Source organism: Amblyomma mixtum, chromosome 7 (assembly GCF_055824585.1).
Source record: "Amblyomma mixtum isolate Tamu chromosome 7, ASM5582458v1, whole genome shotgun sequence".
Taxonomy (NCBI): domain Eukaryota; kingdom Metazoa; phylum Arthropoda; class Arachnida; order Ixodida; family Ixodidae; genus Amblyomma; species Amblyomma mixtum.
The window spans coordinates 61,212,928-61,228,055 of record NC_143018.1 but is presented as its reverse complement, the minus strand read 5'-3'; the positions used below and the strand labels follow the sequence as shown (position 1 = coordinate 61,228,055).

General features: G+C 45.3%; 2 protein-coding genes across 2 annotated transcripts in view; one reads left to right on the top strand and one right to left on the bottom strand.

Annotated features, from left to right (window-relative positions):
- Cont (Contactin) overlaps positions 1 to 9,765 on the bottom strand; it is a 43,568-nt gene extending 33,803 nt beyond the window's left edge. Inside the window, exons 1-6 of the mRNA XM_089552786.1 lie at positions 9,609 to 9,765; positions 9,335 to 9,389; positions 4,473 to 4,674; positions 3,348 to 3,479; positions 2,879 to 3,000; positions 1,458 to 1,624 (exon numbers count right to left, since the gene is read on the bottom strand). Of these exons, the coding sequence (XP_089408912.1) occupies positions 1,458 to 1,624; positions 2,879 to 3,000; positions 3,348 to 3,479; positions 4,473 to 4,674; positions 9,335 to 9,389 (678 nt within the window). The 5' untranslated portion in view covers positions 9,609 to 9,765. The remainder of the gene's footprint in view (positions 1 to 1,457; positions 1,625 to 2,878; positions 3,001 to 3,347; positions 3,480 to 4,472; positions 4,675 to 9,334; positions 9,390 to 9,608) is intronic.
- Positions 9,766 to 10,011: 246 nt separating this feature from the next.
- Positions 10,012 to 14,982, top strand: LOC149336256 (transmembrane protein 17-like). The gene is made up of 4 exons (XM_089554685.1): positions 10,012 to 10,199; positions 12,595 to 12,698; positions 13,949 to 14,062; positions 14,432 to 14,982. Exons 1-4 carry the CDS (start codon positions 10,115 to 10,117, stop codon positions 14,699 to 14,701), a joined length of 573 nt encoding a protein of 190 aa, XP_089410811.1. The 5' UTR covers positions 10,012 to 10,114; the 3' UTR covers positions 14,702 to 14,982.
- Positions 14,983 to 15,128: the final 146 nt, after the last annotated feature.

Below are 15,128 nucleotides of genomic sequence, written 5' to 3'. Positions count from 1 at the left end.
ATACACTCCGTACTCTTTGAGTTAGGAAAAATTACAAGACGCATAGTGAAATATTCAAGTTCTTGATTGGTCCTACTTAAAATTTTTTTTTTCAAGGAAAAGCTTAACTTATAGCACAATACTATATACCAAAAAGCGCGTGTTAAATGCACAGTACAAAAGCACATTAGGAAAGAAATACAGTAATAACAAAATGGGTAATAAAAATTAGCAATCACAAATAATTAATGAAATTAGAGCTCCCGGCTGATCGGCTGCGTCTTCCTCATCTGAGCTGAACTCCGACGACGCGACATCGATGTCCAAGTCATCTGTGCTCAATGAGTCTAAAAGATCACTTGCCGGGTCGTCGGGATCGAGCAAAACTGCGATCTTTCGAGCGCGCGCGGTTCTGGATGTCGACGCCATCACTCCGCTCAAGTGCGCGTCAACCTTCGCACCCGCGCGCCCTTTAAAACTCACCGCCACGCGGTAAAAATGTGAACCGTGCAGAAACGGAAACTCTGCTTTGTATACAATCACCGAGATGGCGCCACAAGTCCAGGGCGCAGTGGTATTTTTAAAATTCGCGCTCAAAAATTTCGCTCGCCGGCGATCGACACCTAGTGCCGTGGTAAGGAAAGAGTTAATAGTTAAAATAGTGCAATAAATTATACACGCTTGTCATGCTAAGCATCTGTCTGTGTAATGTATTCTGCACTACAAAGAGCCGCAAAATGTCTGTTCAGCATCCGCAGTTTACATTCAAATACATGACACTGAAAATAGTTACTCAATTTCTGGAGTTTTGGCACCCTGAATGTACTACACAAAACCAGTGACTAAAACTGTGACCACACAGCTTCTCTCGCTGATAGTAATTGCCAGATATCATGGTCCAGAACACATTCAAAAAGTGCTGCATAAGCAATAAGCTTGATGGAACTGAGGACAGTGCACTGTGGGAGGAGGAGGCGGTGAGCGACAAAGAGTTGTCTTTTGACGACGCAGCTGAAAGTTCGGCGCGAGATCGTAGCTCTGGTGATGCACGGATGCAACTGATGTTGTAAATAAATGCACTTTGGCAATTCTTGACTTTTTTTTTCTCTCAATTTGTTCACTTCAAGGTAAGGGGGTCAACCTATATTCCCACTTGACCTATATACCGGTTTATATGGCAGTCGTGGGCAGTGTCACGAGAGGGCGCTAGTGTAACTTGTAGTTGCGACAATAAACACAGGAGGGCGCTAGGTGCAGGAAAGCGTGGTAAAGGACAGACAGAATGCGACAGAAGGGGAGCGGAATAGGGAAGCTCTTGGCATGGGAGCCACGCGTGCTGGAGTTGCAGATCATATCATCGCTAAAGCGTGAGAGAACAACATCACACCGCACTTGGAATCTTCATGGCCTGATTCATCAAAACAAAATGACGAGAGCAAAGTTTCCGCTGCACATGGAGACAGATCCATGTGCCTCACCTTGAACCACTTGTAAGTGGGCGCTGGATAACCTGCAGCCACACAGCGCAGGGAGATGTCATTGCCTGTGGTGCGGCCGCTCAGGTCAAAGATCACCTCCTGGGGCTCCTCAACAAAGTAGGGGCCCCGGGGTACCTCCTCCCGATTGGTCAGGATGTAGCCGAAGTCTGGAATGAGAGGCCAGTCGACGGACTGTCAGAAGCCTTGCTCCCTTAGCAGTACTAACTCACACCATGCTGGAATATTCCATTGCAGCTTTTAAGAATTTCACCCCTGGGCTGAGGTACCAGTGATGACCAGACTGAATTTGAGAACTTGGAGACCACCTTGGAGGCCAACAGTTGAAGTAATGGCTGATGCCAAAGTGGCACGAACCTGGCCATTCATTCCAAATGGTAGACGCATCTAACTGCCTCTAAAATAATTAACCACAAGGAACTGCTACATTTTGAAGCTGCTTTTCACAAACAACGCAATTAAACTTTGACACATAACGAGGCTCTGTTTGTGAGAGTTCACCCGTGCTTAGCTTTAAGACTAGGTGCAATAAACAGCAATTACCACAACTGATTGCAGTTTGAAATCACAGTATTGGTTCGGAATTGGCGGTGCCTTACATGTCAAATAAATATTTAGTGACTCTGAATACCACAATTACAGCACTTTGTGACTGCTTTTAAGCACAGTAGTAACTTTTTTGCAGCCTTGCATGATGAATAAAATTGTCAACCGCAGCAAGAAGGAATACTCCAAAGCATGTCAATTTCACGAAAGTCTGCTAGCACACAGTATACACACAACAACACAACACAAATTACAACATGAACAGTGTATGAATTAAACTGCAGTTACCATGCAGTCACAAAAAGAAAGTCTGTTCTGAATTACTAGTTGGCAAAAGGCACATCGATTGATAATAACATGTTTTAAACAGTTCCTTGGTTCAGGTGGCTGCCATTTGCTAACAATCTTGCACACAACATTTAAAGCCACAGCTTTGACTGTCATCTGTAAACAGCACCATCTCATAAGCACTTAACAACAGCTTCAAACTCACAGCAATTCAAATTTACAAGCAGCCTTTCACTAAGGAAGAACAGTTCCTGCCAGACAAACGAAAAACCTGGTGGTGGCTGATCAGCATGTTTGGAAACTGGAACCTCACTACATACCTTGATGTAAACATCACTGCATTCCTATAATTAATCATGCAGTCTAGCTCATTTAGTTGTCACAAAAGTTCAAAGGGACAAGCCGTGAGCAATGTGCCACATGAACAATAATACTTTGCAAGAATTTTGCACCAAAATATGATAATGATAACAATGCATATTTGTGCAAATCAAAACCAAACAATCACATGTTAACGTGGAACTTCTGCTGGCAAAGCCATAGGTCACAAAGACAAGTGGTTCACACACCGAGCGGACGTTCCTGGATGTATATCTGGAACAGTCGTTCTTTCGGGATCTCGCAGATGAACGCCAGCTCATCTCCTGGGGCCACCCGCTGCAGACCCCAGCGGTTGTGTTCGGTTGAAAAGCTGCAAACAGCCGAGAAGAAAAAGAAAGATGAGAAACAAGTTGCTACGTTGTCAGGCCATGCTATAAGGCCTAACCGTTAACTAACAAATGGCTTCGGTTTCCAGTTGTCATAAAAGCAATTTTACCTCATGAGCATGTCCCTGAAAACGAACCTGCCACATATGAAGTTACAGCACTGAAAAATTTTTACCACCAAGAAAATGAGCGCTTGAAGTCCTAATGAAAAAGTTTTCGGGACCCCGTCAAAGTGCAGCTGTCAAGGCCCGGTGTCAAATCTTCAACCTTGTGCTAAACTGCAGGTGTCATAGCTACAACCATGGGCACACCATAGTGAGTGCACACTTACTTGTAGGAGGCATACTTCCACAGCTGGCCATCCTGGTGTGGCAGCCAGAGGTTGTCAATGTTGCTGAACTGGGCGTTGTCACCTTCCCACGTCCACAGATTGTCGCCACTCTCAAAGCCACTCGTGAACCACCTGAGGGTAACGGAGGCAGTCCGCACAGTCAGGCACGAGACATGAACATTCTTGCACGCTGGAAACTAGGATTTAAGAACTTCTAGGACTCTCACAATTAATTTTTTATTGATTTTATATATAATTTCAGAATGGACGCAAAAAGTTGCAGCCCCGGGAATCAGAGACTACAATTTTACTAGCAATAATGTTCCATTTGGACCACAGGGCTAGAAATAAAGCACCCTCCCAACTCAATAAAAAAAAACTTGTATAGCAAGCTTACTGGCTTAGCACATTAACCCTAGAAAGCTGTTGTTTCTTTGGTTTAGCTATATAGCTCTGCATCTGGTAGTGGAATCTACACTGTCAGCCACAAGAGAAAGCTTAGCCATGCTTATATGAATCAGCAAAATCTGATCTGGCCACCTGTCGCCTCACATCCCCCCTCTCTCTCTTCCCCTCTAGCCCTTTCCCTCTTCCTCCTCTTTGCCACCTGTCACAGTTGGAAGGTGGCAATTGAATTAAATTAAATTAAATTGCATTATTAAATTTATTTAACTGGCCAAGTAAGCAAAGTCCTATGGCTGAAGCTACACTTCCACAGTACAATGCAGCACTAAATGGCTAAATCAAAGCTATAACAGCTTTGGTTACAAAAGACAATATGCACATTGCAATAAAAAAAGGCTCTGTTCTCAGCAGCAGGGGCGGGTAGTAATACAACCACACTGCACAAGGCTCAACGGTAGTCTGATTCATTTTTCATAAAAGTGCATAGCACATACAGAGGGTGTATCAATGGCATTATCTACTTAGCTAGGCTAACAATAAGAGCTCAAACTGCATAGTCTATCACATTATGTTATCTGCATCATCAAACATATTTTCTTTTTTTTAAACAGGTATCTGCCTCCCACTGCCACATCAGGTGCAACTCCACTTTATGCTACACAAACTGCCTCACGCTCCAGTGACCTGCCACGCACGCCTCACTGCCGGCCAAGGTCTCACCGTCGGTGCTGGGGATCGTGCTCTCGCAGCCAGTCGACGACAAAGCGGTGCTCCTCGAAGGTGTTCACTGAGATCAGTTCACAGTTGTACGCCTGGCAGGCTTCCTTGGCACCGTCTCGCGTCCGTGGTGGGGACCGGTTGAACTTGTAGCACGACAGGCCGTAGTCTTCCCACCCCCGAGGGCACTCCTGGCCCAGTACGGCTATGAAGACGAGACCCATCAAGAATGCAGCTTAATACACAAGTTGTACTCTTGCAGAGGTACATCAACAAACATTTCAATGCAGAGGCCCTCCTGAGGGTACCTACACATCTCAGGTCGTTCTCGGCTGTGGTCATGCAAGAAGAGCATAAGGGAAAAAGAACTACTAACAGGTGTAAGCCTTAACAGGTTATCAGGTGTTATATGAAACAAAAGAAGGCATGATGGGGGACCATGTGCTAGTGCTGGCTAGTAGAACAGACTGCAAAATTTATGGCTGTCATGGCAGCCAAAGGGCACAACAGTTGCATTACCAGCCACCAGATGCCACTGCTATAAGAGGGCTTGTTTGTGACCCCGTCTGTGACTCCACTGTGTTGCACTAGAAAGCAGAATTGCTTGTACATTCTGGTTCAATGTTCACCTCTAGAGGTTAGCCTTTAAATTTGCAAGATGTGTGCAAGTGCAAGAAGTGTTTGCAACAGAAGTAGTTTTTGTGCGAAGCTCTCATTGGCCACAGTGCAGCCGTAACTCTGATTACTATGGAAGTTTCTGTCATCAAACACAAGCCACAAAGTGATAGCCAAATACCGCTCAAATACTAAATACAATGCCTCTGGACAAATGGTGCTCATTTTCAGACTCCATTTCATGTCAATTTACCTATGTCATCTAGCAACACAAACAATATCCAGATATCTAGATATTGTTCTAGATATGATATCTTGAACAATGCTCGTTTTTGTCTTTGCCGAGGCATTTACTGATAACTATCAGTTAATGCCACTAAAACTACTCTTTAGTTGCACCTAAACATCTATAAAATAATAAAAATTTCTCTTACTCTCTTGCTTAACGAGGGCCTCGGTTCTGGCAGCCTTGATGCCTTAGGAAGCATAAGAGGGTTCTCACACAGCTTCCACCCTCGCCGTTCGATGATGTTCTATGTCACATCAGCGGTAACTCAGGACGTGCTACGTTTGCCGCTTAAGAACGTGGGTGGCGCTGGTGAACACTCCCAAGGTTAGGTTATTTGTAAACATAAATACCCCCGAAAGCAGTAGATTTGACAGCCGTCGCCGTAGCTCAGCGGTAGAGCACCGGATGCGTAATTCGGAGGTCGTGGGTTCGGATCCCACCGGCGGCATGTGGTTGTTTTTTCTTCTACTTTTCTAATCAATTAGCTTTAAGCGATAACATATTCAGTAACATAAATTGAACACCACAAAATAAATAAATAAAATTAAAAATCCCCTGTGCCCCTTGGTTTCTGTGGCTGTTGGCTTCTCTCATATTTATAACGAGCCCCTCATTCCCCTTTCCTCGTCTGCTTAATTGCTTAACGAGGGCCTCGGTTCTGGCAGCCTTGATGCCTTAGGAAGCATAAGAGGGTTCTCACACAGCTTCCACCCTCGCCGTTCGATGACGTTCTACGTCACATCAGCGGTAACTCAGGACGTGCTAAGTCCGCCGCTTAAGAACGTGGGTGGCGCTGGTGAACACTCCCAAAAGCAGAAGGTCTGACAGCCGTCGCCATAGCTCAGCGGTAGAGCACCGGACACGTAATTCGGAGGTCGTGGGTTCGGATCCCACCGGCGGCATGTGGTTGTTTTTTCTTCTGCTTTTCTAATCAATTAGCTTTAAGCGATAACATATTCAGTAATATAAATTGATCAACACCACAAAATAAATAAATAAATTAAAAATCCCCTGTGCCCCTTGGTTTCTGTGGCTGTTGGCTTCTCTCATCTTACTAAACTGAAGCAAATAAAAGGTACCGACAGCTGGGTCATGACCTCTTATCTTTTGTATGGGTGATCATCGAGCCATGCACAAGAAATTAGCGAAACTCTTGGTGCTAGCTTCTGTCCAGCAAGCTAGATTATTGCTTCTGTTGCATCAGAAAAAAAAAAATACTGAAAACTGATGATAGTGAATGATGATGATAGTGAATTTTTATGCGAAATACATGAAATACATCTCTGAGAAAGACACCTATAGGTATACGTAAGGCTGAAGTAGAGACAAACACATTATTCCAATGAGAGAGAGGAATTGTTTAAGACCCGCTATTTTAAGAAATAACAACCTTCATGCTTGTCAAGGTAGAACCAACTAGGACTGAATTACCGTGCAGGTTCCTACAGATGACATTTTATAAAACAAGTTCTTCCATAAACAAGTAAAATTTTCGACCACGAGGTGCTGCGTGACTCACATTTCCAGCAAAAGGTATAAAATTTAGGTACGTAGCAGGACAGAGGCTTCTTCACTGTCCCACAACATTTGATTTGGGAAGCCTAATGCATGCTGGGAAATTTTCACACACTGCATAATGTTTCACAGTGTCACATACAATTCTGCACTTTGCGCAATCCTGTCTTATTTCTCTTCCATGTTTACGAGGGTCAGCTCTTGAGTTTAGTTTGAGTTTAGTAGTAAATGCACTGCGCAGGTACCTATAAGGAATCTCAAGTATGCCAAAGAGCTATCAGCTAATGATGTACTGATGTGCAAACATAGCACTGTTATTGCACATTAAATTCAGCTAACATTTCCCTCAGGAGCTGCAGATGATGATGATGATGATGAAAACTTTATTTGTAACAAGGGAGTTTTGGACACGTCGGTCCTAGGGCCCCCGCACGGCCCCACTGCATGAGTGCATGCGCTCCCGCGAGAACCCCAGGTCGGAGGGACCTTGAGTTGAAAAATAGGTGAGTGACCTTTTGGCATAATTAATGCCTCTAGGAAAGGAGGGCAGTATATTTCGCATAACAAGAGAACCACTGTGTGAAATTTGAGCAACAGCCACTGGAAAATAGAACTTTTTCCAAAGTTCCATGTTAGTGCATTTTAAAGGCAAGTTTTTTTGCCATGTCAAATTTCCGAACCTGACAAGACAGATAGATAGACACAGAGACAAGGCAAATCCTGCAATACTGGTGCATGCACAGTATGCATTATCTTTTAACAAAAGTACAATGCACTGCAATAGGCAACACAACATAAGCAATAACAGTGAATGAAGCCACCTGCCATCTGTTTTCAAAATGGATTTGTGACCTCTACACATTGTCAGGTGCACGCTTCACACTGCCTTCTGAAGTAAGCGCCAAAGATAGATTAGTTGTAGCAGCTTATATTAAGTGGAACAGCAACTGCCACGTAATAAATTTTCCTATCTTCGTAGTAGTAATGAGTAAGAAATAAGTACTTTGAGTTGAGTAAACCTTCCGTGATTCATCAACTATGAAAATTGGTTGCAAGGTTCTTTTTTTCCTTGACAAAGGCAACAGAGACACTTGTTTAGGATTCAAAACAACCTGTTAGGAACTTTGTTGCTTATTTCTATATTTCAAACAGTTTCATGGCATGCATTACAAAGCTTAACAACATGATTTTGACCCTTCCTGCAGCAAGCACACAGGCAGTGCTGCAGGCATGGTCAAATACAGCCGTAACATTCAGATACGTGAGTGATGACAACTGTTAAAAGAATATGATAAAATGGTAACAACTGTTACCAGAGTAAAAATGTTCAGTTCCTCCACTTTGTTCTGCAGTGTGGACTAACATCAAGCATAAGTCAGCCTCATACCTAGAAAGACGAAGCATATCAACACAGAAGGCGCAAACAGCATGAACCAGAGTTAATTTTGGAATATCAACTAAGACAACGCAAACTGCTGATTTAAAGTTTCACGCATACATAAAGACACCCATTACCTCAATACTGCCTCCAATGAAATCATTTAACTGATCTGAACACTGAAAGAATACCTCCTTGGTTCTAATGACTCAGCTCAGTAATCTCATTCGCCTTTCTACGACATATTTTACCCCAACCCAGCCCAAGTAAAAGCAGTCTGATGTGCGCGCCACAGCATGTGTAACACAAATTCCCACTTTTTACGCAAAAAATGGTGGGCTGAACCGTAACAGTTTGGGATCGAACAAGTGTTGGACTCATAATACTGAAAATCGCACTCAAAACCAAGAACCAACCACTTGTCGATCGATCGGCCACTTCGCAAAGCTACAGTTGAATTCAAAACTCTGCACATGTCAGTGAGAAAAAGTGTCGGGGCACAAGCCAGCAGCTGCTCAATTAACGCCCGCGATTGCGTTCACTCTACTCCGCGAGCACACTTCTCCAATCAGACCTGACGTGACCTCCATCCCACGATTTGTTGTTTAAGCGGGGTCTAACGAACTTTCAACGTATTTTTACTCGACAGTGGCAGACCAATACGAAGAAGGACGGGTTGCTGACTTCAAAACAGCGCAGAGCGTTGCAAAAATATTTCGTGACACAAATCAAAGTGATGCTCCGGACTCTACGCATACACGCAATCGGAGGCGCGGAAAGCTTTCCGCGCGCTAATTTATTCGCGTTCAAACACACAGCAGGAGTTTCCTTTTCCTGACCCGGTCGAGGGCCAGTTTGAAGCGAACCACTGTAACCGCGCTTGACAAAGAGTTAGCGCGAAAGCGAACAGTTTGAACGTCCCGAGGTAGAGAGAACGGGGACGAAAGGCCGTCTATTGTTTTGGGCGTAATTACTTCGAGAAACAGGGTGTGTGCGTGTGTGTCCGATCGCTAGCTGTTGAGTCAACGTTTGAGAGGTGACGCACGGCTGAGATGTCCTGCTACTCACCGTTTGCAACCAGTAAACATAGCAGTCCGAGTCTCGCCGCGCCGGTGGTAGACATCTGGGAGGTAAGCAAACGTCGTCGGTTACTATCCGGTTAGACGGATGGGCTCATCGGACGCATCGTTGGGCTACTTCCGAAAAGCACGCCAACATTCCTGCTCCTGGCGTGGCGGATCTCACCGTAGCGGTCGCCACACAAACTAAACACCAACACCGCTGGGTGAGACCAATTCCCACGGAGATCATGAACAACTTGATGAGGCGTGTGGGCACTTACGGTTGCGGCGCCGAGTTTCCGTCGCTGTCACGTAAACATAACTTTTCTCACTTGATGTGCAGTACAACTTGCGACCACACCTCGTCAGCCTTCGGCATCCGTAAGCGTAAAAATTCAAAATAACACCTTGCGCCACCTGTCAGGTACGCGACGAACCCGCGTTGCTATTTTGTTGATTCTGCTTCTGCGTACGCCACCTGTTGCATTTCGTGCTCATTACGCAATGAAGCAAGCGTAGGTACAATATCTTGCTTTCTTCAGGAAACTTAAACAAGTCTAAACAAATTCACAATTTTAAATGTAAATTTAAGTAGTAACCACCTTGAAAGTCTGTTGTTGAAGCAAGACAAATTAGTTTGAAAATTCGTCTGCTACTACTGTTGCCATGGTGAGCGACCGCTCGACGGTGCGACGACAAACAACAGAACGTGCTCTAGAAGGAGTTCTCTAGCAAAGGTGGCGTGCATGCTGAACTGAAAAGCTGTTGAAAGCAAGTGGACCCAGCCATGGCGTCAGTCAGGGCTCTTGTGGAGGCAGTCACGGAAACGATGTTCCCAGGCTTGCACCTAAAGGGAATAGCGCTAAAGCACGGTAAGAATCGAGACTCTTGGCCAACCGCTGACCTTACCCGATTGAATTGGTCTCAGCATCGCCAGACACATCAATACATCAACTATGCACGCATTGAATGCGTGAGAAAAAATCCTCAGTGAACCAATTCATTAAAATCTTAAAAAAAAAAAAAAACCGGCGTGCTTGCGCGTGTCACATTCACGGTGTTGTTTGTGGCCGAGTAAAAATAGCTGACCAATCAAAATATTCGCGCGGCCGGAGAGAGCGCTAGCCACGCCCACCAGCGCGCGTCACACAGCGGCGCGGGTGTCACGTGCTCTTTTCGCAGCTGCCGGGTGGGAGCGGCGAGCGGGCAAAGAAGCAAGCGAGAGGCGCGCCGATGTATGACGCGCGCTGGTGGGCGTGGCTAGCGCTCTTTCTGTTCCTGTGATTTCGGCTGTGTGCGGCCTCAAATTTTCGGAAATATGGTAACTGATACTGATATTACGGTGGTCTGCAGGTCTCTCAATAAATGAGGAGCCTAAATAACAGTTAAAAAGTGAACTCTCTATTATATAGTCAACCACCCTGATGCACACCGCGGCCACCACTGACAATATACTAGGAAGAAGAAAGCGCTCTTTTAACTAAAAAATCTTATTAAAAAATTGCTTGCATTTTGTACCCATATGGTTCGAAACTACTGCGGGAGGCATCATATCCCAGCCAAACAACTATCTCCAAGGGATGTCCCAATTTGGTTTCAACATCCACGAATTGAGTGCAGATTGGTGGGACGTCCACTAATAGTTTCTGGAAGTGTGTGGGCGGCCACGTACATCTAATGAACATTGTGTGGGTGCTTTCGTGGGACATTGTTTATTATTTATAATGTGATCCGTAACACGTTCTGTGTGCAACCCGTGGATGTCCAAAATGTTTCTGCAAAATATCTCCAGTGAGAGCTCAAGGTGATGCAATTTAAGTTTTTTTTTTGGTAAACATATAATAGGTATAGTTGACTCAGGTAAAATTAGATATATACTAAGATGTCTTCATCCAGCATTCGAATAAGCAAGTTTCAGGTATAAATGAACTAAAATCTGGCTCATTAAAGAGCACCATTATATGGCGATAAATGTTTGCTGTTTTTCATACATTCTAAAAGCTCTTGTCTCTGCTTTCAAGAGAAAGTTCTAGTCATTAGAAGTTAATTATTACTGCCAACATTGCACGTGACCATTTGTGTCACTCCACGACTTTTGCGGTGCCTCTGAAAACTGAGGTCAAATAAGCTTTTTATTTATTCATTTAGCTTTAGTTTTTAAAAAGCAGGAGCACAGTTGTTTGTTCCAAGCTTTAATAAATCATTTTGTTGTGTAATTTTTTTTTCTGGTTGGCACGTTAATAGCATAAAAATATGTATTTTATAACCATGCACCATGTCATGTAAGAGCCATCATCCCAAGTTTATAGAATATGACTAATTTTTTTTTGGATTCAGGTTGCTATAATGACTTAATTAGCCCGCAGTTTGCATTTTTTTTTTGGTTTTGTTTGCCAAAGCTTTGGCAAGCAAAAAGGACAAAGGTGCAAGTTGTGGGCTTGTGCAGGCTGCTAAAAACAAAGCATGTCTAAATAAAGTATGCAAGGTCCCACTAATGTCGAACATTAACATCAACTGGGACATAAAAGAGATTGTAGTTGTGTTCAAATAGTCTCAGTTACACCTAAAAAATGTGAAGTGGACAAGTGTGGACATCCCTTGAATGTTTCAAACAACCGTGTTCGACAGCCCAGGCCATCCTAGGAACATTCATGGTTAGCTGGGACAGTTAATGGCGCCTGAGGGACGAGGACTGCATATGCAGTCTTCGTTGTAGTTCTGGCACGCACGATACAGCCCTTGCCTTGTAACTACCTTTGACAACATTTTCTTAATGACCATGGATGTTTATGACACAAGGGCGGCATCTTTTTTTCTCTGTGCTGTTCTTCTGTCTGGACCACAGCAGTGATAGCGAGCCAGGTGATACACTTTCCTTTTTTCTTGTGGACTCAACTGACTACCGGGAGAAAGAACCATGGCCAGACGCCAAACCCACCCTCTCAGGGTGGGTGGGAAGTAGTGTGTGATTCATCTGTTGTTGTTCTCAAGATAATGGCGCGTACCCACTGCGATAGATTGGCCGAGACACAGGCGGTGACTGACAGGGCCTCAAAACGTTAAAAAATGAAATGAAAAATGAAAGACAATAATAAAAACAATAATAACAACAACAACAAGGACCTCGAAGTGTGAATAAGGGTTTTCATCTCATTCATAATTCGGCAGGTAAAATGTGTAGCTTTCTGGAAAGGATTTCTCTAAAGCTTCCTCATATGGTGCTCCGCTGCTGTTGCATATATATATACCCTCACCCTCCCTTCACAGGCGAGGAACAGCAGACCAGCTTGCCCCTGCAAGTGGCCGTCTACTTCAATCTCTTCTACTCTCCGCTCTGGTTCATATCCCGTGGCCTTGCTCTCTACATCAAGGTATATACGGGATGCACCAGAGTGCACACCTGTGAAACGCGATTGTTTACTGTCACTATAGTATTGCTCAAGCATGAGTCGACAAAACTGACTCAGTCGGACTGGGTGAACATGACGCTCGAGTAGCATGCCCAAGTGATTCGGAGATCAATACAGTGCTTGCAGAAGCCAAACAAAAAAAAAGAGGTATTACTTCACAAAATGTAAAAAAACTTAACAGTTGCATGCACCACGGTGGTAGCAGTCAGCCCAGAAATTTTTCCGCATTTGAGGTCATAAACGCGTCGGGAACGTAAGGCACACATATACTACACACTAGCCAGCGCGCAAATTATGGACTGCCGTGGCAGCTCAACATTGGGTTATTCTTTATTCAATTTTTATCCCACTTAGCCCGAAGGTACTACAGCACGGGGGTTACGATGATGAAAAAAGCACATCTTCATGGCGTGAATCGCTGCTTAGCCCAAGTTTGCGGGTTCGATTGATCCTAGCCGTGTATTTCGATGGAAGCAAAATTCAGAAAAGCCGATGTGCAGATTGAGTTCCCATATTATGTACCACCTTTAGTAAGTGCACGACTTTGCTGAGCGGTATCCACAGACAGCGGAACCAGCCACTAATGAAATTTTCGACGAGTGCCAGTTACATGAGACCGCAGCTCTGGTACACAATGCAAGTGGACAGATTAGAACCATCCTCCAGCTTCGCTGGTCCCAGGTGGAAGTGCGCAGTCTGGTACCCTTTGTCGAAGCAGGAGTGAACACCGCGTTTAACTCCGCAGGCAGTTCGGATGGAGTAAAAAGCTGTCGAAGGGAGTACGGCAGCCATTTTACACCGATCATACTCCGCCTAGTTGATGAAGCGTGGCTTGCACCCATGTCATAGCAGCCAACATGTCCACCTGGAGTCGGTCAAGTACTGCAGGTGGACCGCCAAACGGCTGCACCAGTGATACTGATGGAATGCTTTACAGACACCACTGCACCGCCCCCACCTCCCTTTTTTTGCTCCAGGAGAATCACGCTTTCACATTATGTCCTGCCGCAGGAGAGTCTGATCTAGCTGGGAGACCAATAAATGTACCGCTCGACCAACGCCCTCGATGACGGGCCAAAGAACTGCGTGTTATTGCAGCGTGTAAAAGTACAGCCGACTGCGTTTAACGAGACACAAACAAGGAATGCATGGACAGCACACAGTTTACCATACCCAACCAATATAAAGGGAACCGTCTCTTTATTCCGCAGTTTCACTACCTGTCGCTGATGCAACAGACCGTCACGACGGCCATCCTCATAATGATGGCGGTCGTCGAGCCTCCCCGGCTGTATCTAGGCTACGCCGGGAACCTTGGTGAGGAGGTATGATCAAGAAGACTGCTCATAAGCGGAGTTTCAATATGCCACAGATAAAAGCCCACACTGACAAAGGTCACATTGTCGCGATCATCCTGGCCATGTATCCGCGCTATATAAGCAGAGCAAGTGGGTAACTCCCGAAAAGCGCATTTTAAAAATAATTTGTTGGTTTTTGTTGGGGCAGTGGTAAGTGGCGTCGTATATAGTTAATGTCCGTTGTTATTGAAAATAAGCAATAGTGGGCCAGTCGCCCTTGTCGGGTACTACACAGTATCGCTGCCGATTCCATGCCCCGTGGTACGGCAGAGTCCGGGAAGTGACTAGGCACATGTCCACTCGTTCCCAACATATGCGGGGCCTGCGGCGATGCAGGTGGCGGCGCTGGCGGGATTCTGGCTGCTGAGCCTGCTGCTGCAGCTTCCCCTGCTCGCTTTCCTGGCGCTGGGCGGGGCACGGCCGCTTCCCCTGGAGCGCGCCGTCGACGTACCACTGGCGCTGATGCTCGTCACCGAGCTGGTGGTGGCCTTCGGTGCCATACGCAGGGTGGCGCGCAGCCAGGCGAGACGCTTGTCCCAGCGCAACCAGGCGACTTCCTGTGCGCCTTCTTCGGCACCGCAACCCGACGAGCTGCATGAGGACTGATATGTACACAGCTAGCATCCAATGTTGTGCATGAACCTGGCTTCGTATACCCAGCAGCCTTGGAGGACAATCTGCGGTCCTTCAAGTACACCTTGCTTTTGCGCACACTTCTTCGCAGATGAGCTGAATGATGCCTAGCTGCTACAGCATCGTCAGTGACGGATGGAGCGGGTTCGAATGGGACACGTCCAGAAGCAAGGATTTCGATGAGCGATATTATGGCAAGGTCGACCTTTTGTGCCGCTTATTAAAACGTACACCCATTCCTGTGAATTCATGTGAAGATGGCAAGGTGTGCTAGTAGCTTCTTAACACCACTGATGTCATGTTCATCACAGCTTTCTGATCTGCGCCAGCCACGGAGTCTACGAAATTCCTAAACTTTTCACTCAGTTTGATTCTCACAGTCACTCTCAATTTAGATTCT